The sequence below is a fragment of the Erythrolamprus reginae genome, chromosome 1 (assembly GCF_031021105.1).
Source record: "Erythrolamprus reginae isolate rEryReg1 chromosome 1, rEryReg1.hap1, whole genome shotgun sequence".
NCBI classification, from domain to species: Eukaryota; Metazoa; Chordata; class Lepidosauria; order Squamata; family Dipsadidae; genus Erythrolamprus; species Erythrolamprus reginae.
The window spans coordinates 176,117,037-176,143,540 of record NC_091950.1 but is presented as its reverse complement, the minus strand read 5'-3'; the positions used below and the strand labels follow the sequence as shown (position 1 = coordinate 176,143,540).

Below are 26,504 nucleotides of genomic sequence, written 5' to 3'. Positions count from 1 at the left end.
CAGAACTTTTAATGGGCAGAAACCTCCGTTCTAAATTAGACAGAATTCACCCAAATTACCAAAATGACCAAAAGGAAATAAAAGTGCAAAGTGAGAGACAGTTTAACATCGGGGATTTAGTTTATGCAAAAGACTTTGATTCCAACGATAAATGGAAAGATGGAACAGTACTAGATAAAACAGGTTTAAAAACATACATCGTAATATTAACAGATGGGCGCAGTTGGCATCGGCATGTCGACCAACTACGCAAGAGAATGAAGACTAACCCAGACATTTTGCCTACTGTAGACAAACCAATAGAGGACTTACCAGAACCACCTCGAGAATCCAGCGATGGCTGCTTGTTGCCCCTGGCGGCCGGCGAAGATCAAAATGCATCATCGCAACCAGGCCCGTCAGAGACTAGCCTTAGCGGAGCAACGGAGCCAGCCGTCCAGGCAAGCAGCTCCCAGCAAAATGAACTGCGCAGGTCCCAGAGATCTGTAAAGCCACCAATCCGCTTGCAGGACTATGTGACGTGGATTAACACGTAATCATGGTCTCAGCCAAAGAGGGAGGGGTGTTGTGTTTGTTTAAAAATATTCGCAGAAAATCTGCGATTGGTTAAGACGCGGCTATTCAGAAAATAGCCGCGAAAGTTAAATGTGTGTCAGTTGGAAAAAGCCCGCGTTTAAAAGAGTATAAAAGGGCAACGGGTTAGCCGTTGCCCTCATTCCGGCAAACCTACCGTTTCCAGTTTTGTTATAACCTCTCTTGCAATGAATAAACCAGTTTGATTTAACTACCGGAGTCCTGACTTTTCAGTCTAAGTTCCTGTTCCTTAGCAGGCAGGCATTTTGACTTGGATGGAATTAGATAACAGACTATTTGCAAATTAATTGAGATTGTCCCACTTATCTACAATTTGTTGAATAAGTAGAAGTCTTAAAATAGGCCTAATATACTTTTGAAAACAAATGGGGGGAAAAATTCTCACCAACCGAAGAGGACCCTATTTGGAATCTTTTTTCCACTTATTGTTGCCCTCAGTTTCCCAGCACCCCCAAAAGATAAGTATAGTATGGGCCTACCACCGTACTTCCACTCAATTTCCTACTTAACAAGGGGATATTTACATTAAAGTAAACATGGGAGGCATCCATATGATGAGAATAATGAGCCAGCAGTGTGTGGCAGCAGCCAAACAAGCCAATGCAATCCTAGATTGCATTAACATAGGACAGAATCAAGATCATGTGAAATATTAATACCATTGGTATAAATACTTCACAGGATCTTCATTCTATCCCCATGTTAATGCAACCAAATAAGATTAGTAAGGCAACCCACATTTAGAATACTGCATCCAGTTTTGATCACCATATTATAAAAAAAGATATTGAAACTCTGGAAATAGTACAGAAAAGAGCAATGAAGATGATTAGGGGATTAGAGACTAAAACATATGACGCAGATATCTACCATGTCTAATTTAGAGAAAAGGACCAGGGCAGAGGTGGGTTCCTCTTGATTTGCCCAAACTGGTGGGCAAGCCACTGGTGATGTCACAATGACGTCACGGAAGCAGTTCAGTTGATGCCAGTTTGTGGGCACCGCCATCATTTTAAAAAATATCCAGTTTTTTTTCTTTCTAGCACTGTGCTTAGGACACCATCTTGTTTTTGCCTTTTTTTCCCACAATTTCTTTGATTTATTTTTTTTTGGCACAGCACATGCGTGCGTGCACAAAGCACCCAGACACCCACAAGACGTAACCACACAGCACAGGAGGAAGTGAACTGGCAGCAAAGTAAGTTAGAACCTACCCCTGGACCAGAAGTGACTTGATATCAGTGTTCCGATATTTGAGGGGCTTCCACAAAGAAGAAGAGGCATCAATCAATTTTCCAAAGCACCAGAAGGCAAGACAAGAAGCAATAGATGGGAACTAATCAAGGAGAGAGCCAATCAGGAATTAAAGATAAACTTCCTAACAGCGAAAACAATTAACCAGTGGAACGGCTTACCTTCAGAAGTTGTGGGTGCTTCATCACGGAGGCTTTTAAGAAGAGACGGGACACTCACTTGTTTGGAATGGTACATGGCAGTGATGGCGAACCTTTTTTGGTTCCTGTGCCATAAGGGTGTCTGTGTGTGTGTGTTGGCTAGCATGCATGCACCTGCCACACCCATTCCCCCACACAAATGTGCACCCCTCCCCTCGCTGACCCCTACGCATGCACAAAATCACCCACCCCCACCCCTTCGCATGCACTCAGGCCTCACACAAGCCTGGGACGGTGAAAAAAACAGCCAATGGGCAAAACGGAAGTTTGAAAAACAGACATTTTGTTTGCCCATTGTGAATTTTTTGCACCCCATAGGCTTCAGGGTGGTGATGGGCTACCATAATTTTTACTACCACACTGTGGGCGTGGCTTATGCATTTTGTTTCAACATTTTTCAGTGCAAATTGGGTGCTCTGGCGTGGAGCTCCAAATTTTGCTACCAGAACTGAGTTCCTGACCGTTCCCGTAGGAGCCCATCACTGCTTCAGGGAAACAGCCTTTCCTAAGGCCGAAAATCAGCTGACTAGCACACATGCACAGTGGAGCTGACATAAGGCAACGCCTTGCTTGCCCTCCAATATGGCTCCATGTGCCACCTGTGGCATGTGTGCTATAGGTTCTCCATTATTTGTATATGGTCTCCTGTTTGTGTGTTGGGTTGGACTAGAAGACCTCCAAGTTCTCTGCCAACTCTGTTATTCTGAATTTGTAATGTAAATACAAGCTAGAACTGGAATGCAAGCTGAAGGATAGGGCCTAAACTTTAGGCTCTTTCTTCTCCGTCAACAGAAGACAGCATTTGAATAAAATCTCTAGGGTGCAGTATACAACTTCTCAACTTTAAAGAGCTTACAATCAAAGCAAAGCATAAAAGGCACTCCGACTGAAATAAAACTGCTTCAGACTCAAGCAGTTAAATTCATTTCAAGCTCTTCTTTTTCAATTTGCTTTATTGATCTTTGCATCCAACTGAAACCTAAACAGAACTGTGTTTATAAATGAGATTATAAAAGAAAAAATAACGGGTCTGCTTTAGTGTCAAGGGAGATAATGTGGGAAGGGGTGTGAAGATATCCATGTGTGCAGACATCTGGGAAAGCCAAAGAATACCAATAGCATTTAGACTTATATACCACTTCACAGTGCTTCTACAGCCCTCTCTAAGTGGTTTACAGAATCAGCATATTGCTCCCAACAATCTGGGTTTTCATTTTACCCACCTTGGAAGGATGGAAGGCTGAGTCAACTTTGAGCCAGTGGTGAGCTTGATATCAGATAATAGGAAGGCACCAGGCAAACAATTCTCAAGAAGCTGACCTGACCGAGGCCATTTTGAGGCTTCAGTATTGCCACATTGGAGCTGAGGGATAGGGAGGGCATAATAGAGACAGCTAGGGTTTTGTAGCCAAATCAAAATACTTTCCCCTTGAAACTAAGGACATTCCCACAGGTAGTCAGAGAGAGGAGGAGTGAAGTTACCAGGCAACTAGACAGAAACCTGATTGAACAATTTGACTGATAGTTTGGGAAAGGGAGAAAACTTTTACTTTTAATTAAGTGAAGACCACAGGAACATTCAGAGTCATTTTTATCAATTAGGGCCAATATGACATATCCAAATAAACTATTATTTGAGGAATCTACCTGCCTTGGAGTTTTGTTCACTATGAATGTATTACTGTACTTGGAACCTTGACAGCTCTCTTAGCTTGGTTGTTCTCTTGTAGACATTTAATTACCTAACTAGGCAACATCATCAGTGCTAGAAGGGAGTAATGTTCTCTCTGTGTCAGTGTTTGTGGGAGTGTTCTTGGTGGTTCCTCCATTAGGCTGACTTTACTGAGCTGAATTTACCGAGATGATGGTTTCTTGCCTGAATATTGTTTACTGATTGGTGTTAATCTCTACTTATCTGAGTACCAATTGCTGGCCCAGAAGTGTTGTAGCCTTTTAGCTTTTTGATCATCTCTTTTGAATGATATCTAATGTATAATCTCTATGTGTCCATTTCAAGATGTCTTTTGCTGGCCATATAGACTCGTTTCTGCAGCTGCTTTCTGGAGAGCAAAGCATGAGTTATTGTGATCATCTGACTCCATGATTCAAAGCAAGGCTGTTGAAATCACAAGAATGGCACAGCAGTTGAGCCTCAACAGGGAAAAATCTAAACAATATTCAACCACTTCCCTTATTGTATTCAAAAAGAAATCTCCCACAGACTATATTCAATTTAGACAGCCAATTTAATAATGTATGTTCTGAGCAAATTTCATGGAATTCTGAATTTTTTGAGCAGAAGCTTGCTGGTGGTAAAAGAAAATAATTAAAGGATTTCTGCCGTTATACTATCATTTCATAAACAAAAGAATTAAAATTTTTAACTGCCCTAAAATAGCAGCAACTAGGTGCCCATTGAATAATCTGCCTTCTTGATTCCGGAAACATTTCAACACAAACTATGTCCATTTTTATCAGAAAGAATGCCACTTTACAAACTTTCCTCAAAGGGATTTGATTACAACAGCCCAGCATGTTTCATATCATTTGCTTCTAAATGAGACATCTGTGATATTGTTATAAGCTTCCTGTATGGGGCATCCAGTTACAAGCGGATCGTTTGTGATATACAGAAAGTGACTCTCTGCCAAGGGTGAAATGCTCCCAGTTCACTCATGCCTGTGGGTCGTTGGAGAGCTTGTTGCAAAAGGAGCATGGGGCTCCACCCACCCACCCAAACACCACCATTTGGGTTATTTTATCCTCTGTGCATGCGCAGAACGCTTTGCGCATGAACAGAGGGTAAAACAACCCAAATGGCAGCATTTATTATTTTTATTGATTGATTGATTTTGTCCAATACACAATGAGGGTTTTAGTGGGCATATACATAGTAAAATACATGATGAAGGTTATAGAGGAGATACTCATAGTAAAATATATCTAAGAAATAATAGAAGAGAAGATATAGAAATAAAACATATCAATGAAAGAATAGAACAAGAGATATAGGAATAGAAGACAGGTATAGGAGATATAGGAGAGCAATAGGACAGGGGACGGAAGGCACTCTAGTGTACTTGTATTCGCCCCTTACCGACCTCTTAGGAATCTGGATAGGTCAACTGTGGATAATCCAAGGGTAAAGTGTTGGGGGTTTGGGGATGACACTATGGAGTCCGGTAATGAGTTCCACACTTCAACAACTCGGTTACTGAAGTCATATTTTTTAGAGTCAAGTTTGGAGCGATTAATATTAAGTTTAAATCTGTTGTGTGCTCTTGTGTTGTTTTGGTTGAAGCTGAAGTAGTCACCGACAGGCAGCATATGATCTTGTGGGTAATACTTAGATCTTGTTTAAGGCGTCTTAGTTCTAGGCTTTCTAGGCCCAGGATTGAAAGTCTAGTCTCGTAGGGTATTCTGTTTCGAGTGGAGGAGTGAAGGGCTCTTCTGGTGAAGTATCTTTGGACATTTTCAGGGGTGTTAATGTCTGAGATGTGATATGGGTTCCAAACAGATAAGCTGTATTCGAGGGTGGGTCTGGCGAAAGTTTTGTAAGCATTTGGGCAGTTGGGTGGAGTCTTGCACTCCCTTCGTGGCCGCCTCTCCGAAAACTCACAGGCACGAGCGAACTGAGAGCATTTTACCCCTGGTCTCTGCCCTGCAATTTACAGGGAATTTTGTGGTCACTAGAAATTCAGTCAATGTATTGGAGTACCTGTAAACTGCTGAAATGAAGCTGTGCATTTGACAAAACAGGAGTTCATGACTGCTGTGCTCTTAATAACTTGGTCTGTGTAAGTGAACTCAAAGGGCCAGAGATCAAATGAGAGGACAGAGAGTGAAATGGAAAACAGACACTCTACATTTGAACTCTGTCCCCTATTACTCAAGCAACAGAATTTAGCTTCATTATCATAAGACCGTTTAGAGAACGGACTAATTCTCTTGTCACAAACTTTAATACAAAGATGGGCGCCCTGTGGTCCTCCAAAAAGCCACCACCAAAGGTTGCCACCACACTGAACTCTGTAATACAGAAGAGAAATCATAAATACATGAGGATTATTATTAGTATATTTCTTTCTTTCTTTCTTTCTTTCTTTCTTTCTTTCTTTCTTTCTTTCTTTCTTTCTTTGTATGCCGCCCCTCTTGGGGGCAATTCTAATCTCCGGGGGGAGTTGGTTCCAGAGGGCCGGGGCCGCCACAGAGAAAGCTCTTCCCCTGGGCCCCGCCAAACGACATTGTTTAGTTGATGGGACCCGGAGAAGGCCAACTCTGTGGGACCTAACTGGTCGCTGGATTCGTGCAGCAGAAGGCGGTCCCTGAGATAATCTGGTCCGGTGCCATGAAGGGCTTTATAAGTCATAACCAACACTTTGAATTGTGACCGGAAACTGATCGGCAACCAATGCAGACCGCAGAGTGTTGGTGTTACATGGGCATATTTGGGAAAGCCCATGATTGCTCTCACAGCTGCATTCTGCACGATCTGAAGTTTCCGAACACTTTTCAAAGGTAGCCCCATGTAGAGAGCATTACAGTAGTCGAGCCTCGAGGTGATGAGGGCATGAGTGACTGTGAGTAGTGAGTCCCGATCCAGATAGGGCCACAACTGGTGCACCAGGCAAAACTTACAAATTATATACAGTTGTATACAATTGGGACAGACAACACCACCACTAAGTGACAGTGTTTAAGCAATATATCACATGGCTGCAGCAGGCTAATGACCTCACTTTTGCCTCTTGTTAAGTGAGACATCACATGACCACAACTTGCAGGATGGCTTCTCCATTGGCTCAGCTAGTTAGAAGCTTGCTATGAAGCATGCAAATGATGGTCATGTGATAATGTAAAACTGCAACAGCACTTGAATCTCATCATGTGATGAAGAGATGCTTCAACAGTCATAAGTGTGAGGACCAGCTGTAAAGTGACTTTTTCAATACTAGTTACAACTTCAAACAATTGCTAAGAAGGGCGGTTGTTAAGACAGGATTACCTACAGATTCAAATTTAAAGAAATTTAACTTTCACTTTGACTCCAAAAACATCCCTGGATTACAGACTTCAAAAAAGAAGACACAATAACAATAACAACAGAGTTGGAAGGGACCTTGGAGGTCTTCTAGTCCAACCCCCTGCTTAGGCAGGAAACCCTACACTACTTCAGATAGATGGTTATCCAACATCTTCTTAAAAACTTCCAGTGTTGGAGCATTCACAACTTCTGGAGGCAAGCTGTTCCACTAATTAATTGTTCTAATTGTCAGGACATTTCTCCTTAGTTCTAAGTTGCTTTTTTCCTTGTTCAACTTCCACCCATTGCTTCTTGTTCTATCCTCAGGTGCTTTGGAGAATAAGTTGACTCCTTCTTTGTGGCAACCCCTGAGATATTGGAACACTGCTATCATGTCTCCCCTCCTCCTTCTTTTCATTAAACTAGCCACGCCCGGTTCTTGCAACCGTTCTTCATATGTTTTAGCCTAATCATTTTTGTCGCTCTTCTCTGCATTTTTCTAGAGTCTCAACATTCTTTTTGCATCATGGCAACCAAATCTGAATGCAGTATTCCATGTGTGGCCTTACCAAGGCATTATTACACTTCACGTGATATTGATTCTATCCCTCTGTTAATCCAGCCTAGAACTGTATTGGCTTTTTTGGCAACTTTTTTAGTATCTCATTTTTAGTATCCCCAATTCTCATACTTATGCATGATGTATAAACTTCAGCTGTTAGATTCATATCATTTCCCCCCTATAAAATGGAATATTATTTTGACAACAATTGTTTACAAGGAGGATCAGTGTTTTAAATTCAGTTGTTCCTTGGATCCAAACTGAGTTAAGTTCTGGGGAAATGAATTTGGAAATTTGTTGTGGTAACAATGGGAAGCGTGCCAGCTACGACTGCATCCTGATCGCTCTGATTTCTGATCTTAAGGTAAAAACCTTCTGCAATTGCAGAGTTTAGGAAGTGATGCCTCCTTCCTGAGCCAACCCTTCCATCAATGTGCTGAAGAACTGAGTAAATAGAGGAAAGAAAATGGATCCCTGAAGGTGTAATCCACTTAAAGTTTACTATATTAAGCCTCATTGCAATTATATCCAGCCTTAAATAGGATTATTAAGAGTTTGGCCATATACTAGATTGTTTTAATTCTTTAATAAAAGGGAGGGATGACTTTTCTCATCCAAATTGTTGTCAGTGAAAACAAACAAACATACCCTAATCTTTCAGCAGAGATGGTTGGAAGACTTAAAAATACTAATTTAGTTGCCAGAACTTGAGTTTGATTCATAGGTGAAACTTAGAAGCAAATGATACAATTCCTACTTTCTATTTTAAAAATACAAGTCATTGTTGAGTCTGTATCTATCACCATTAAACTCACCAGTTTCAAAATGCCTATTCTGCTGACTCTATTGAGATCAAATGTTAAGGAATGTTTTCAGGAAATGGACATAAATGGGACCAACTCTAGAGATGGTTGTCAGCAAAAGCAGATAGAGTGGTACCTCTACTTAAGAACTTAATTCGTTTCGTGACCAGGTTCTTAAGTAGAAAAGTTTGTAAGTGGAAGCAATTTTTCCCATAGGAATCAATGTAAAAGCAAATAATGTGTGCAAACCCATTAGGAAAGAAATAAAAGCTTGGAATTTGGGTGGGAGGAGGAGGAAGAAGAGGAGGAGAGTCGCTGCCGAAGGGAGAAGATGAGGTGAGGAGAATCTAAAAAATCCACAACTTTAAGGCTTAAAAAAAAAAAGAGGGACTCTGAGGTGGCAAGGAGAAGCACGCGCCTCCCATACACCCAGCGTGAGGGTGCCTCTCATACTCTGCGCCAGACAGAGAAACCCAGGAGGGGAATGGCAGGAAACTGGCCAGGCTTTCATGCTGCTCTCAAATTTCCTGGGAAATTTTTCCAGGCTCAGGTTCTTAAGTAGAAAATGGTTCTTAAGAAGAGGTAAAAAAAATCTTGAACACCCGGTTCTTATCTAGAAAAGTTCTTAAGTAGAGGCGTTCTAAGGTAGAGGTACCACTGTATTGGGCCAGAATAGGAAAATTCAGATTCCCTTTGCATAGGATGGCAGCCTAATCAAGGATTGTTTGTTTGTTTGTTTGTTTGCGTTTGTTTGTTTGTTTGGATTTGTATGCCACCCCTCTCCAAGGACTCGGAAAGTGGTTTTTCTAGCCTAACAATCTACCTAAAGGTTTAAGACAGTGATGGGCTCCTACAGGTACGTCAGGTATGCAGATCCATTAGAAAAAAATTGAATGATTTTCTTTTTTTGCCTTCTGGGCATGTTTTTCCTATTTCAGTAAATGGGGTTGAATGTTTATAATTTTCAAAGAGGGGTGTGTGTGTGTGTGTGTGTGTGTGTGTGTACATACACATACAGTTTAATAGATAATGTATATTTTTGTGTGCCTGTGCATAATATGTATGTACACATATGTATATATACATAGAATTAAATAATATATTTTGGATGTTCAGTAATAGTAAATAGACAGGGAAATTGTATCTCTTTGAGGCAAGGAGAGGCCAGGCACCCTAACTCTAAACCAAACCCTTGATGTGAGTGATGTCAAGTTGGCCACCTTTAAGCCAGTCACATGACCTTTAAGTCACCCCCGCTCATATGATCAAGCCACTCCCACCTGGTCACAGGACCAGCAAGCCATACCCACAAAATAAGCCATGCCCGCAGTGTGATAGTGAAATGTTTTTCAGCCCCTCACTGGGGGTCAGCAACCCATGGCTCTGGAGCAGTGAAGGGCTACCCAAATTTTTACTACCACACTGTGGGCGTGTCTTGTGCAGGATACCCTGCATTTTCTTGTAACATCTTTCAGTGCAAATTGGGTGCTCTGGGGGGGAGCTTCATTTTTGCTACCCCACTGCGTCCCATCCCCCTGTCCAGGCAGTAGCCCACCCTTGCTCTGGAGCCACACATGGCTCTTTCTTCCTTCTGCTATGGCTCCCTGTCACCAGCCGGTTCCACAATTGATAGGGCTTTTGGTTAGGACAGGTAAAGGAAAAAGGATGCTGTGCTAGGAGGAGACACTATGGTGGAGGAGCTGGACTTACGGTCAGCTCCAAAATTGAAATGGGGGGGGGCCTTCCGGTTAGGGGCTTTGTGGCTCTTTGAGTGCTTATGGTCCTGGTCTAGGACATGATCTGGAAGAAAATGTTAGTCTTGCCTCCCACCACTTACCTATCAGGACTGTTCCTTTGGGATAAAATAAGGGGGAGTTTTATTAAGTCTCATTAAGTCACTCTGGAGGGAAGGGATATAAATCTAACACACAATTGGAATGAATGCAATAATCTATTAATCTCTCTGCCGTGTGTGTTGCTGTATTTGCATATTGTATAGACACAATATCGTCTTTCTTTTGTTTTTGTCTAAGCTGTTTGTTCCTGAGACTGACATTAAACTATCTCAGGTTTCTTATCTGAGGAATTGCAGTTACTCTCTCGCTCCATGTTACTCTCTCATCCTATGTTTCCAACAGAAATTCTGTTTGGTTGAATTAGTGATATGAAAGTATATGAGCTCTAAGTAAATTCCTCTGCTATGGACACAGATCCCTTTCTAGACTAATTATTGGTATAAATCTCCATGGAGATAGTAAGTAGAATAATAAAATCTGTCTGCCCCAGGCATCTAATGAATGCAGTTTGAAACTTAATGGGACTGCCCCCTTAATTTATTCCAAAACAATAACCCTGTGGGACAAATTAGGCTGAAATTTAGCCAAAGACATCTAGTGAGCTTCCATTGCTGCATGACCTAAACCTGTGTCATCCTGGGCTTGGTCCAATAATTTGTTAGACCACACTGGCTTTCAAGCAATTCCTAAATGCACTTCGACATTCCATTCGTCCCCTTGCAGGAAAAAGTTTAAAAAATTTTCTTCAGCCAGGCTTTGCATCAGCTTAATGGTTAAAATGTAATATTTTACAAAATGATCAGCATTGGAGAGTGGGGAGGTTCCACTGTTAGGATGGAGTTTTTGTGTTGTTTTGTTGTAAAGACAGGAACGGCAAGATATAAGTAAAATGAATTCAAAATAGTTATTAATGTGTAACAAAATAATGTCCAGACCTTCCTGGAAACTACAATCATGAATCTCCACCATGTCTGCCCCTTGTATATTCTTTATAGAAGACTGACGTCAGAAATGTTTCTGTTATTTAGAAACATATGTTTCTATGTTATTTAGTCCAGTTGTCTCTATAACTATTCCAAATGTCTCTTTTCATCTCCTTCCATTTTTCTTTCCCTTTCTAGCATGGTCCCTCGTAAGGTGTTCTGTCCTGAACATATGATCCCAATATCTCGATTTTCTTTGTTTGACGTCCTTTATGAAGTGACAAGATTTTATGTGTTGCAACTCCAAGGGCTTCCAGAGATTCTCCTTCAAATCTACCTTTCAAAGATGTTCAGCCTGGTTTTGGCCTCAGTTTGCTGCTTGTTTCCTAAAATACTTAGATGAATTCCTCCCACTGCATGGAGTCATCATGCTGGGCTTGTTCCTACCTCAATTCCCTAATACAGCAAAGCTCAGCAGGTTGAAGCAACATCACAAGGGTTAACCAAATGTGAAACAGAGCCTGGAGAAAGAAATGTGGAATAGCAGTAGCTCCACATCTCCAATTACTTCTAATTAAAGCTAGGGCAACATTTTGCCTGGATGAGAATTTGCTACTTTTTTTATTCTTTGCACCTTTGAAAACAGAGATCTGCGGAGGCAAAACACTAATAAAGGTAGCAACAATTACAATGCATCTCAGCAACAGAAAATGATCCACTGAACAACCCATTATTTTCCCATCATTAGCTTTTTTTTTTCCAGGGAAGTTTCTTTAGATATTTATTTTGCATGGGGAGTTTAAAATATAAGCAAACTACGGTTGCCATCTAGTGGAAATGGGAATTACAGCAGTACAGTGTTACGTTTCAATATTGTAGTCAAAGGATGTCCAGTCTTACAACTGGTTTATGCAAATTTATGAAACTTCTGGAAAAACAGGTTTAGAATTGAAGGAAAGATACACATTAAACACTGTCTCTACTAAATAATATACAGAACTGTTGATTTTCATCTGCCTGCCTAGCCTAGATGGCTCTTTGGCTCTATGCACACATTACATAAATCTCATATCCTAATGAATAATAATTGTGTCTAAGAAGATGCTGCTTTTGGTGGCTCCTAAAGTCTGCAGTAGAATTTCCTTTCCATCTTCAATCTATCTGGTACAACCTGCATGAAATGAAGTGACAAAGAGAGACACTGGAACATTATGGCAGAAAGCTCAGAAGTGTAACCGACTTGATACTGTTAAATTGCTTTTAAAAACATAAGCAGTACCCTGTGGGATTGGATCCCCACTGTTATCTCAGTGGCACAAGAAGGCTCCCAGCAGATAGCCTTCAAAGGCTAATAGCCATTACTTCCATGAATTGGACCAGCTGTTTTTGAAGCCAGTTAAGCCAGGAGCCAGCATCACTTCTTATGGTAGCAAATTCCAATATTGAATTATGTTATATATTTAAAAATCCTTTTCTATGTCTTGCTTCTTTCAGATTTCGATTTCATGGGGCAACCTGCAGATAGTAGTTTGCAAAGAACAGTTTCTCTTTAACTATTTTATTCATACCATACGTAACTGTTCATCATTATTACAAAATTTCTTTCCACTGTTACATCTGATTCCATTAGTTAGTATGAGTGTTAAGATTTTGAGCAGCAATGTACATCACTTTAAGCTTGAAGGACATCTGCCATTTTGACAACCATTTCATTTGGAGCTCAGCTCTTTTGTTTTTAAGCACCCTGAACAATTTTGTGTTGTCAGCATACCTGGTTATTCCACTAGTACGCCTTATTCCAAATCATTTATGTTTAGTCCTAGAATTAAACCCTGAGGGTCCTCGCTACTTACATCCTAGAAATCATAGTGGCTACATTTCCTCTTCAAGTTTGAATCACAGATTAATTCACAGAGTGCTGGATTGACCTAGCAGAACTAACCTCTATTTCATTGAACCTCTATATTATTGAATTAATTAATTAATTAATTAATTAATTAACCTCTATATTATTGAATTAATCACAGGGCTGACTATATGGAGCCCAATAAAGTAAAACTTAAATTATTTACAAATCAGAATGATTTGGTTCATACAATATTCAAGTAGCAAAATGGTTTAGTTGATTTTTGACTTAAGATATTATAAGATATTATATTATTATTTGTTTTCTTAATGGCAGATCCTGCTTGCATTCAACTGAAAATTGATTCTATATACACACATTTAAGATTGCAGTCTGAGATGAGGAGGATAAAGAGGAGGAGGATCATGATATCACCCACTCATTGCCAAGCAGGTTAATCTACCAGAATAGGGGAAACTGAAGACTGGTTAACATCTGGCAAAATCTATCTGATATTGAAGGATTCAACTAGTACAAGTTATTTCCACTTGAACTTTCCACTTTTCACTACGGTTGGCTGGTTGTGAAACCAACCATAACAATTTATTGATTAGCTTTTAGCCATATCAGTATACACTATAGTAAAATAAAATACAGCACAATCTCTGTATTTAAATCTCTACGGTTTCTCTGTTGCTGGATTGGTGGAAATAATTCTAATTGGACTGAAATTGGATATTATACTTAAATCTGCAACTTGAGCTTCATAGCTCCTGATGATCTCAATTATAGCTATTGTTTGCTGCTTTATTGTTTCTAATTCTTCCTTAACCTTTCTCATTTCTAGGTGATATTTCTTGATCAGATATTTCCTGAGGTTCTTATTCTTTTATCTGATTTTTTCTTTCATCAGTTTTAGCTGGCATCACCTACTCTTAGGCTGATCTTATTTTCCAGCCCGATCATCCATTGTGGTGATGCGTTGTTTACCCCCAGTTCCCAGCCCCAGATTTTGCACCCCAAGTATTCAATTGCAATCATGCTGTACATTTATTGGCTCATTTCTTGCTGGTGCTTTTATTTGACATATTTTAATATTTATACTAGCTGTTTCTTTGTGACAAGCTTAAATGCAAGAATGTGTATTCTGTTTTTATGCTATAGGCCAGTTATTCTTTGTTTCAATTCTTTTTTAGAATTGAATGTTTTGGTTAGAGGCCTTTATTCTTTTTGAGAAAGCAGAGGAGAGAGTGCTTGGTTTGAGAATGAAAATGATTCAGTAGCTATGTTGGCTTTCTCTATTGGTGACTTCCTTAGTTTGCCTTTACAGTCTGAGCTACTTCTGGCAAAGCTTTGATTTCTTTGTTCTGAGTAGAGTTTTGCTATTCTAGTTTTGTTTCCATGAATATTTCACATTATAAGACAAGATTTATCTACTAGATTCTATTCTTTTATTTCTGATTATGGATATTTATTTTCAGAACTGGTGTATTTTTTCCAGATATCCTCTTCTCATTGGACTTGATTTGTAGAAACAGAGCATCATTTTTTTTGTTTTCAAACTTGGTATATTTGCAGGAGATAATTTCTTCCAGTGGTGCTGCAACTGTTGGTCTTGGTTGCTCGGGCAACAGATGTGAACCCTGTAGTTCATTTGTCATCAGATGTCCAGGAACTCCAATATCCAATGCGCTCCAGGTTGATAACTGATCAGGTATGGGTTTCTGTAAATGACATCACACCATCTTGTTTATGGGAGAGACACTCTTTGTCTGGTTCCTCTGAAGAGATCTGTCCAATATAGCTAAACCTCTGGCATAGCTCCCATCTTCTTCAGAGTACATAAACCCCAAAACCAAGTTAGGTTAATACCTCACTGGGTATTATTATTATTAGTAGTATTTATTTTAGTCATTAAACATGAAGCTCAGTCAACTGGATATTTTAAAAAGTGTGACATCACAAATACCACTGACTGGTGTTAATGGTTGATACAGATTGCTGCCAGTGTCCTATGTATCAACCAAATATCTTCTTAAAATATATGATGTTCCAAGTTGAGTTTTTTTGCACTTCTGCTGGTGTTATTGCAGGAAGTTGTAATTTCTTGATGTATTTTGTTAAATTTTTGGACATGGTACCAAGTGCCCCAATGACAATGAGTATCCTTGTTACATATTCCATCCATAGCTGTGTAGTTTCAATGGCCAGGTCGCAATACTGTATTTCATAATTTTTTCCAGTTTTCTTTGACTCTGGCATCTCCTAGTACAGCGATATCAATAAACTGTACACTTTGGCCCTCGACAACTGTGATATCTGGTGTGTTCTGCTCCAAATGATGATCTTTCTGTATTTGCACGATTTTGCTGCACTCACATGTTAAGTGTGAAACAGTTTCAACTTTCTCATTACAAAGTCGGCAGTTTGCATTGTCAGTGGATTTTTATATCTTCGCTTTCATGGCATGAGTTTGTAGTGCTTGCTCTTGAGCAGCGAGTATTAAAACTTCCCTTTCTTTCTTGATGGTTCATATTTTAAACCATACCCACGTAAGGTTGTCATCCCATTTTCCTTCAGTATTTTTCAAGTGATGTCCATGCAAAGCTTTGGTTCTGAATGTCTCCTGCTTGTCTTTCTCTGTTTGAATTCTAAAGTCCAAGAGCTTATTAATTATTATCAGTAAGAATAATAACTGCAAGTGAGGCAGACAGTGGAAGAAGAGAAGCATGCATTAGCTGATTATGTGAAGGAGAGCAAAAAGCATTGATAGAGGTCAACAATAGGAAGCTTCTCAAGGTGAACCAAACTAAGGACCAGTACAGAAAAACTGTAACTCAATGTCGTATGGACAGCTGGCGGAACAAAGCATTGCATGGCCAGCTCTTGGAGAAAATTGAAGGCAAAGTGGATAAAGAAAAGACCTGCTCATGGCTTGCAAGTGGAAAACTCAAAAAGGAGACAGAGGGGCTAAATACTGCTGCACAAGAACAGGCCATTAGAATGAAAGCTGTCAAAGCCAGAATTGAAAAATCAACAGATGATCTGAAGTGCAGACTCTGTAAAGAACCAGATGAAACAATCAATCACATACTCAGCTGCTGCAAAAAGATTGCATAGACTACAAACATAGACATGATGCTGTAGCACAGATGATCCACTGGTACTTGTGCCAGAACTACCATCTACCAGTGGCAAAGAACTTGTGGGATCATAAGCCCAAAAAAGTGGTCAAAAATGAGCAAGCAAAACTACTGTGGGACATCCGACTTCAGCCTGACTGAATTTTGAAACATAATACACCAGACATCATTATTGTGGAGAAAAAGAAAGTATGGATCATCGACATCGCAATCCCAGGAGACAGAAAAATTGAGAAGAAGCATGTAGAGAAAATTTCAAAATATGAAGATCTAAAAATCGAGCTGCAACAACTCTGGCATAAGCCAGTAAAAGTGGTTCCAGTGGTCCTTGGCACACTGGGTGCAGTGCCAAAGGATCTTAGCAGACATTTAAAAACCATCGGAATGGACAAAATCTCCATCTGTCAATTGCAAAAGGCTGCATTACTGGGATCGGCACACATAATTTCCCGCTACGTCATGCAGTTCTAGGTGCTTGGAAAGCACCCGGCTGGTGATGAAATACGAAATTCAGCATAGTGATCTCATTTGCTGTGTTATATTATTATAATAATAAAAATAATAAAAATAAAAATAATTAATAATAATAATAATAACAACAACAATAACAATAGTAGTAGTAGTCATCCTTAGAGGGGTGGCCTATAAATCCAATAAATAAATAATAAAAATTATCATTATTATTATTATTGTTGTTGTTGTTGTCATCGTCTTTGTTATTAATTATTATTATTATTATATCTGATTCATGTTTAATGTTTATATATTATGTATATTACTACTATTACTACTGGATGAAACCATTGACAAATTGTGAACTCTAATCTACCATGCTGTCATGCTGTTCCAGCTGGTAGAGCATGCTTTTTTTTCCCCATCTTTTTTTTAAATTTCCCAGCGTAGCCTGAGAAAGGCTGACGGTCTCAAAGTCACCCAGCTGCTTTCTTTGCGCTCTCCCACGTCCTCGTCCAATTATCTTAACCACAATTCCTCACTGAAGTTGTTAACAGGGATAACGGCATTACAAATACAGAAGCCTCGTTTCAGTAGTATCTTTCCTTTTAAAAGAGTGCTTTTTGCCCCACGTAAATTCCGCAATTCTGCACTCCGCACACGAAGGAAGACGTGACGCAATCCATTCAAGCGGCGCTCGACTAGATCCTGCCGAGCCCACTCCAGGCTATCGTCTAAGTGGAGCGCGATTAATCTTCCCTTCCTGAGTTCGTCGTTCTTTCTCGCCCCACCCACGCCCAAGCCACTGCATCATTCGTTCCGCCTGTTTCCCAATCCGGCGGACGAAAGCAATACAGTATTATTTCTCACCTTCCTCTTGATCGATGAGCGCGGTAATCGACCAGCTTCCCTGGGCCTTCCATTTTTCTGGTGACAACAGATGCCGGATAGCTAGTGGTAAGGAGACGGGACGCTTCCTTTCCCCCCCTAAACGCGCTCCAATTCTTTTCTTCTCGACCCCTTCAGCCCCACTCCTCCGGTGACCCGGCTTATCTTTTGCCAGCCTGCGAAATGCTCCTCTTTTATAAACTACCGCCGCCCTAAGAAACTCTGCTGTTTCACTTAGGGACTAGCCACTTGTGTTCTTCCCAACCTCGATCCCACCCGGAATTCTCAAATTAGCTCTATGAATTGGGGGAGGGGGGCGACTCACTTGAACCGTCTTGCCAAGGGGTAAATAATGGGAGGGGAGTGAATCCCTTTTGTTGATTGCTGACGGTTTAAAGGAGCGCCCCGCCTAAGAAGAGAAAGAGATCCCGAGACGATCTCTCCTTTTCGGGAGACAGTTCCGTGGACAGCGACGCAACTTTCCTTCGGAAGGGACAGCCAACCTGGAAGAGAGCCTCGCCTCGGAAATGACAACTGGGAGATACTCGGGGGGCTATGGATTATGGGAGTTGCCGGTAAACCCCATAATCCACACACACATACCCCAGTATCTCCCAGTAAACATCTCCGAGGCGAGACTCTTCCAGGCTGCAGGCCGGAGGATTACAAGTCGAGGAGGCTCTTCTACACTCGGAGGCTTCCAACCTTGACTACTTTTTTTAAGACGTGGACTTCAACTCCCAAAATTCCCCGGCCTTGGGGTTGGAAGTGCACAATTAACTACTTTGACCGGCAGCGCTGGTTGGGGGAATTCTGGGAGTTGAAGTCCGCAGGTCTTAAAGAGCCGCCGAAGGTTGGACTCTCCTATGTCTAAACCAGGGGGTCTCCAACCTCGGCCACTTTGAGACTTGTGGACTTCAACTCCCAGAGTTCCTTAGCCAGCAAAGCTCTCAGGAAAACTGACAGGAATTCTGGGAGTCGAAGTCCACAAGTCTTAAAGTGACCGAGGTTGGAAGCTCCTGTTTCTAAGGCGATGCGCGGGGATGGCCGCGTCACAGAGTTGAGCGGGAGGACGAAACGCGGGATTCCGCTCAGGTGCCACCGCCGTCTCCTCGGCATGGGACGTTTGGGACTTCGCAGGAGTTTAAGTTTCCAAGAGAGGGACTGCCTGATTACAACTTCTAATGCGGTTGAAAGTCTTAACTCCGTCCCCCAGTATGTCTCGGCGATGCGTTAGGTCTGCTCTTACGTCTACCTTCCACAAAGGTGTCAAGGAAAAGCCCGCCTTTGCTACAAGAAAAGCCCGTTTGGGGATTGGGATTTAATGAGGATGGCAATTCCCCCCTCCCCACTAAATGCAGGCGCACATTGATGGGCAAATTTTAAGACTTGTGGACTTCAATTCCCAGAATTCCTCAGCTAGCAAAGCTGGGAGTTGAAGTCCACAAGTTTTGCTGGCTGATGAATACTGGGAGTTGAAGTCCACAAGTCTTAAAAGTTGGAGGCCAAGGTTGGAGACCCCTGACACAAATAGGTTTTCTGGATAACTTTTGTCTCCAGCTTGGTCCTCTCAAAGATGCCTTTTCCAAAAGGTCCCTGGATTTCTTTGCTTTCCTTCCAAAAGGCAACTAACTGGACTTTCCAAAAGTGCAACTGCCTTTGGAAAAGGTGGCATTGTATTTTTAAAAAACATTTGGCTTCTCATCTAAAGAGCTTCACCAGTCAGAATTAAGCTTCTGTTTTGGAAAAAAAACACCATTGGGACAACCATGACCTGGATGATTGAGAATCTCTATAGACCTCTGACCCGATCCTTTCAACTCGTTGCCACTGTAATGAAAACCATCCATCTTGCTGTTAGTCGTCATCTTTTTCTCTTTCCTTCCATCTTTCCAGAGGGCTTAGAGCTTTCTCCAGGGAGCTGGGTCTCGGCTTGCCCTGCTAAAAAACAAAAAACTACATACCTGATTGTGAATACAACAAATTGTTAAAAGGAGGCTTATCTGCTTCTAAATATTTATTAAATGTGTATGCTGCCCATCTCTGTACCAAATGATTTGGCAATTTAAGTATATTAAAGCATTTTGGATTATCTAGCCATTTGATATTATGAACTTTCTCTTGTGAGTCCTTTCTTCAATTTGGTGATGATTGGAGCTCTTATATATGTATATGTGGAAGTCTCAGATTGGGAAAGGCCATAGCAAGAGGAGAAAAAGATAAATACAAATAAAAAATTAATCACTTTCCATGGGATGGGTGGCTATACAGTATACATTTGATTAATAAAAATAAATTTGAAAGGATGGTAGAAACTATGAAGGAACCTCATTTGACTATCCCAGATGACCTCTTTCTTAGTAATTATGTAAATCATCACTCTCAAATTGCCTACTTAAAATACATTGTTTGACCATACAGTATGAAGCCTGATACCTGTTCTCAGAATAGTTCATTAGTTCAACTAATGTTTAAAAGAGAAAATAAAGCAACCACGATCCTATTTGTAAAATGTTCAGGAGTTGTATCCCGCCCTATTGAATCCACATGAGAGCTTAATGTGCCTGCTTCTCCAATTATAATAGTAAACTGAATCTCATGCTGATGAAGGCTGTTCAGATTTAATCATATTTCAATGGAATAACTTATTTTTAATATGTAATACTCTCTATGATTACTAAATCACATTTCAGGCCCACTCTTCTATATACTTCTCTGTTTCAGAGTTTCTTTAAACGAAGAAAAGTATGGAAATGGCAACTGTAAGTAGTATAATTTTTATTATACTAGATAGGTATATCTGTATGTAAAGATTTTTTTTAATATTTTGGGTGATCAATAACAATGAAGACACACTAAAAAGGTTTATATAGGTGTGTTTGTTTGTGTGTATGTGTGTATGTATGATTGGAATTAGTATGTATTTAACATACCTATTATAAAAATGTCACACATTATTTTTGATTCAGATAAGTATAATAAGAAAGCAATGTGTACAATTGTTAATACTGTTTTTGATGCATCGACAAGTAATTGCCATCCTCTATATTAATATACTAGCCCATTCTTTATGGAGAAAAAATAAGCCTTTTTTTTCTTTTGCCCTTTATTGGAGCATGTGCACCTTGTGTGTGCAATTACACTTGGCCAATAAGAATTATATTCTATTCTATTTTAAAAACCCTTTATTATTTTATGTGGCAATCAAAATAATAGCTTATAGTTGTAATTTTCCACCCCCATGTTTTAATTAAAACTTGACTAAAATTCCATTGACAAATGTATAAATAGAAATAATACATTGGAAATAATAAGATCAGAACTTTAGTTGATTGTCAGCCAAATGATCAATATTTGTCATTAGAGTAAACTACACTGAGGTGGTACCAGTCACCTGCGCTTTATTGATTCAGTTCATTTTCAAATTAAAGAAGAAAAACAGGATGTGTTTCCATTAGTTTGTGTTCTAATAATTTTCTGACCTTGTTCTTAACAGACTTTTGAGTTTAGGAATGTGTTTGATTAAGGTATGCAGGAAGCTGGGTTAAACTTTCTGCCAGTATAAAGAATGGTGGAACACTATAATCGACTTATAAAGTGGCCTGCCAGTTTAGTAATAAGAAATGTGCTGTCTCCAGATAAACCAGTTTAACTAACTTGTCATCTATCCTATTTAATAGCTTTGCCAGAGGAAGAACTGGCATGTTGCATGCATATGTATTTTTTTATATAATTATCCTTTATTTGCAGATAATTCCATCATTTTCATGTACAGTTATTCCATGATTAACAACTGCCTTGTACAGTGACCATTCACAATTATGAAGTTGTAAACTTTACCATCACTCCTCACTTTTATGATTTTTAAAGCTGTGTAAAGCAAAGGAAAACTGAAGTAGCATCATAAGGACCATCACTGTTTCACTTGGCAACTATTTCACTTAATGACCCAGTTGTCAATTCCATTAATGGTTGCTAAACGAGGATTAACTATATGTGCTTTAATATACTCTTTAAAAATACTTAGATGTAGTAACTATATAGTAAATCTTGCATAAAAGTCCATATCTAAAAATGTTGGTTTTTATTAATACATTTGAAGTTATTTTTAAAAAAAATTGCTAATAGAAGAAACTAACAAGCAAAATTCAAGGATGATGAATCCTTGTTGTAACAGTTCCTTTGGAGAGATGTCCCTTCTTCTCAAAGATTTGTTAAATCTGAGATGTCATTAAGTTCATTTCCATTATGCATGTAATGATCTCCCTCACCCGGAGTATTACAGATGTGGAGGATTCATCTGTTACTTCAGTGGAGTGGCCAGGGGGAAATTTCTTCCATTGCCTCTCTAATCCACTGGGAGCCAATTCAATCATGACTTCATGGTAACATGTTCCAACGCTGCACCAGCTGTTGTGGAACAATACTGCATGTGCTAAGCCATCATATTCATACACAACCTGTGCTGCCTTCCATTTTCTTTGTTTCCCCTTTATTAGGTACTTTGTAACAGAGCTAGACTGGTGACATACCTGCCAGGATTTTATTCTTTGGTTAGAAGGATTATAACTCCCAAGACTTTTTCCACAGCAGGATCCTCTGGCTCAGATGAGCCTTCTGTTGCTGCTGCACCTCCTGATATATGTAAGGAAAATTCCAATTTTCTCACATTAATGATCATTAAAGCCATCTCCTTATAGAAAATCTGTTTCCCCCACCCTTTGTTCCATTGTGTCTTTTTCTCAGAAACCGCCTGCATAAATCCCTGCAATTTTCTTAGCAAGGGGGGGGATTTATATGTGGTTTGCCATTGCCTCCTTCCTAAGATTGAGTTAAAGTGACTGGCCCAAGGTTATGCAGATGGTTTTGTGCCCAAGGCGAAACTTGAATTCATGGTCCTCTGATTTCTAGCCTGATGCCTTAACCACTACACCAAACTGACATCGTATCTATTTTAAGTAATCTAAACTTTAAGTTAGGCTAAATGCATTTACAGGCATAGTTCCCTCTAAGCTGAGCAGTGAGCAATCGCTCACTTAAAAATCATCATCAACTCAGAGTTTACCAAACCTGCCCAGAAGCCGAGAGGGAAAGAGTGAGAGGGAAGGAGAGAGAGAGGAAGAGAGGAAGAGAGAGCAACAGATAGAAAAAAGAGAGGAAGGAAAAGAGAAAGAAAAAGAATGGGAGTAAGGAAGAGAGAAAGAAAATCAAAATCTAGTTTGAAACTAGCTCAACTATTTAAGTGGCATTTTGATATTGATAGAGTTGCCCTATTATGAGCTCACTGTTATAGACACACAGTACAGTATTTTATTTTGAAATTCTCTGAGGCAAAACAGGGTGGGTTTTTTGTTTGTTTGTTTGTTTGTTTGTTTATTCATTCATTCATTCATTCATTCATTCATTTATTATTTCTGTGCCGCCCAGTCCCAAAGGGGCTGCCACTCAGACACTATACTTTTCCGCCCACCTCCCAAAAAAATTAGAGGGAACACTGTTTACAGGTATTAACTAAATTCCAATGAGATCAATGGGACACACTTTTTCAGCTATTAAAGTATGTACACTTCCACATTTAAGCAGCAAGTTTCAAAAAGCAACGTCCTTTACTGCTGAAAACAAATTCTGTATATGGATGCTTTACAGTGACACAAACTTAATTTTTTTATAGGTCCAAAAACTGTGTGGCCAGATGAAGCGATGGGTCCTTTTGGCCCCCAGGACCAAAGATTTCAGCTGCCTGGTAATATAGGTTTTGACTGTCACCTAAGTGGGACGGCACTTCAAAAGACGAGACAAGTTCATAAAAAAATTCCTGATCTATTAATGGAACCCTTGGCAAGTGAAAGGCACGAATTTGTGATGGCCCAGTACATCAATGAGTTCCAGGTAAGTGTACAACTCACCTGGGAAGGTGAGATTCAAATCTAGAAATGTATTCACTGCTTCCTTGGCACAAGAGGTCCTAGATGCATCTTTAATGTAGAGTTCAACTTGCACAATAATTTATCATCCACATGGCAATGGCTAGACCAGAGATTCCTTGCAGAGTTCACATACAAGTCAAGAAATTATTTTCTAGTGGATTCAATTTGATCCCAATTTATCATTTGGAAGTATTTCAGCCTTATTCTCTAAATGTGTCTCATTGGCTAAAACCTAATTTTCTGAATAATGAATACTTCTCTGTTTACAAAAGCCAGCAGCACCCATGGTATCCATGTTGTCTACTGGAGGGAATGGAAGACAGGAAGCCAAAATCTGTATCAGTAAATATATTTAGTAGTAAATATAAAGTATAAAGCAAAAGGCATATATAGATCAGAGTTTTTTCTGGTAAAAAAATGTTTGTTGATTATTCTAAAATGTATTAAGGAAAAAAAATCTGAATAGATGGTTGATAGAATTCATTTTAGAATACATATATATTCTGACTGGCAATGCCAAAACTAATGCCATCCTTTTGGAGATATAAGTTCCTTGGTTGACTTTAAAAAGTAAATCAGCTGGCTGTCCTTACTATGCTGGAATTCTAGATGTTCCCACCAACTTCTTTCTGCTATATAAAACTGCAGATCATCTAGATCTTAATTAAAATAGAAAACTTGCAATATATAAGTAGCTTTGCTCATTAAACATGACATATGACATGCAGTATACATAATCAGAGCTGGCTACAGTGATACCACAAAACCTTCATAGATAGGTGGTTGTGGGAAGAGAAGAGATTATTTTTCTGTCCTCCCTATTTTGGGGATTATGTTGCAAGAACATCTAAATCAGTGTTTCTCAAATAGTGGGGCGCGCCCCCCTGGGGGCTCAGAGAATGCCAGGGGTGGGGCATGGTCTGTAGGCGCTGCCATCTTTTTTTGAGAATTTTTGGTGAATTTTTCAATGCCTGGATGGCTTCTCTTCCGTGGCTTAAAAAAGAGCCTTCAGCTGTGTTTCAAGCTGAATTCTGCTACTGAGCATGCCTGGAAGTGAAATTGCACGGGAGGAATGCGCACAAAACATCACAATGTTTTAATGGCTGGAGCTAAATGTCCAGAGCCTGCAATGTAAAGAAGGTGGGAGCCAGAAGTGTCTTTTGTTCTCTCTCTATTGCAAGAGGTGATGTCTTGGACTTTTCTTGGCTATGGTTTGGGATTTGGAGAGAAAGTCCCCAAAGACAAAACTTTGCCTTTTGCCACCACACCCACCTTCTCCCCCCTCCTGTTCAGAAAGTCCCCAGTGCTAATTGACTCCCCAGAAAGCTGTCCTGGATTTTCCCAGCACAAAGAGAGCTGCATTGAGACAGCTGATAAAGGGCTCTGAGCCCAAAGAAGGCTCTGGTGGGTGGGTGGGTGGGTGGGTGGGTGGATGATTCAATGATTACAATTATGTGCCACCCATCAGAAATGACTCTGGGTTCCTTACAAACATTAAAACTAGTACACATTAAATTATTTTCAAAAAATAAGAACAATAAAATTTTTGAGAGCTGTGTTAAGATTTGCTCCTAGGTTCACAATCGGGCTCACCTCTATAGAAACATAGAAACATAGAAGTCTGACGGCAGAAAAAGACCTCCTGGTCCATCTAGTCTGCCCTTATACTATTTTCTGTATTTTATCTTAGGATGGATATATGTTTATCCCAGGCATGTTTAAATTCAGTTACTGTGGATTTATCTACAACGTCTGCTGGAAGTTTGTTCCAAGGATCTACTACTCTTTCAGTAAAATAATATTTTCTCATGTTGCTTTTGATCTTTCCCCCAACTAACTTCAGATTGTGTCCCCTTGTTCTTGTGTTCACTTTCCTTTTAAAAACACTTCCCTCCTGGACCTTATTTAACCCTTTAATATATTTAAATGTTTCGATCATGTCCCCCCTTTTCCTTCTGTCCTCCAGACTATACAGATTGAGTTCATTAAGTCTTTCCTGATACGTTTTATGCTTAAGACCTTCCACCATTCTTGTAGCCCGTCTTTGGATCCGTTCAATTTTGTCAATATCTTTTTGTAGGTGAGGTCTCCAGAACTGAACACAGTATTCTAAATGTGGTCTCACCAGCGTTCTATATAGCGGGATCATAATCTCCCTCTTCCTGCTTGTTATACCTCTAGCTATGCAGCCAAGCATCCTACTTGCTTTCCCTACCGCCTGACTGCACTGTTCACCCATTTTGAGACTGTCAGAAATCACTACCCCTAAATCCTTTTCTTTTGAAGTATTTGCTAACACAGAACTGCCAATACAATACTCAGATTGAGGATTCCTTTTCCCCAAGTGCATTATTTTACATTTGGAAACATTAAACTGCAGTTTCCATTGCTTTGACCATTTATCTAGTAAAGCTAAATCATTTACCATATTACAGACGCCTCCAGGAATATCAACCCTATTGCACACTTTAGAGTCATCGGCAAATAGGCAAACCTTCCCTACCAAACCTTCCCCTATGTCACTCACAAACATATTAAAAAGAGAATAGGACCCAGAACAGACCCTTGTGGCACACCGCTTGTAACCTGACTCTGCTCAGAATACTCGCCGTTAACAATAACTCTCTGATGTCTACGCTTCAGCCAGCTGCAAATCCATTGAACTATCCAGGGATTAAGTCCAATCTTCACTAATTTATCTATCAGCTCTTTATGTGGAACCGTATCAAAGGTTTTGCTGAAGTCCAGGTAGGCAATATCCACGGCACCACCTTCATCCAACACCTTTGTGACATAGTCAAAGAAATCAATGAGATTAGTCTGACATGATTTGCCTTCAGTAAAGCCATGCTGATTTGGGTCCAATAAGTTATTGTTTTTTAGGTGCTGATTTATCCTCTTTTTGAGTAGAGTCTCCATCATTTTAACTACCACTGATGTCAAGCTAACTGGCCTGTAGTTACCAGCTTCTTCTCTACTGCCCTTCTTGTGGATAGGCACAACACTGGCCATTCTCCAATCCTCAGGAACTTCTCCTGTTAACAAGGATTGGTTAAACAAATCAGTCGGGAGTAGCAATGACAGATCTGAGT

General features: G+C 39.9%; 1 protein-coding gene across 2 annotated transcripts in view; it reads left to right on the top strand.

Annotated features, from left to right (window-relative positions):
• Positions 1-17,437: 17,437 nt before the first annotated feature.
• The window catches only part of MMADHC (metabolism of cobalamin associated D), a 31,685-nt gene continuing 22,618 nt past the window's right edge, over positions 17,438-26,504 (top strand). Inside the window, exons 1-4 of one of the 2 annotated variants that reach the window (XM_070731506.1) lie at positions 17,438-17,554; positions 20,210-20,247; positions 21,985-22,129; positions 23,157-23,374. In XM_070731506.1, coding sequence (XP_070587607.1) covers positions 20,233-20,247; positions 21,985-22,129; positions 23,157-23,374 — 378 coding nt within the window. In that variant the 5' untranslated portion in view covers positions 17,438-17,554; positions 20,210-20,232. Of the gene's footprint in view, positions 17,555-18,650; positions 18,701-20,209; positions 20,248-21,984; positions 22,130-23,156; positions 23,375-26,504 lie in introns of those variants that run through there. The other variant, XM_070731507.1, reaches the window with a different exon arrangement.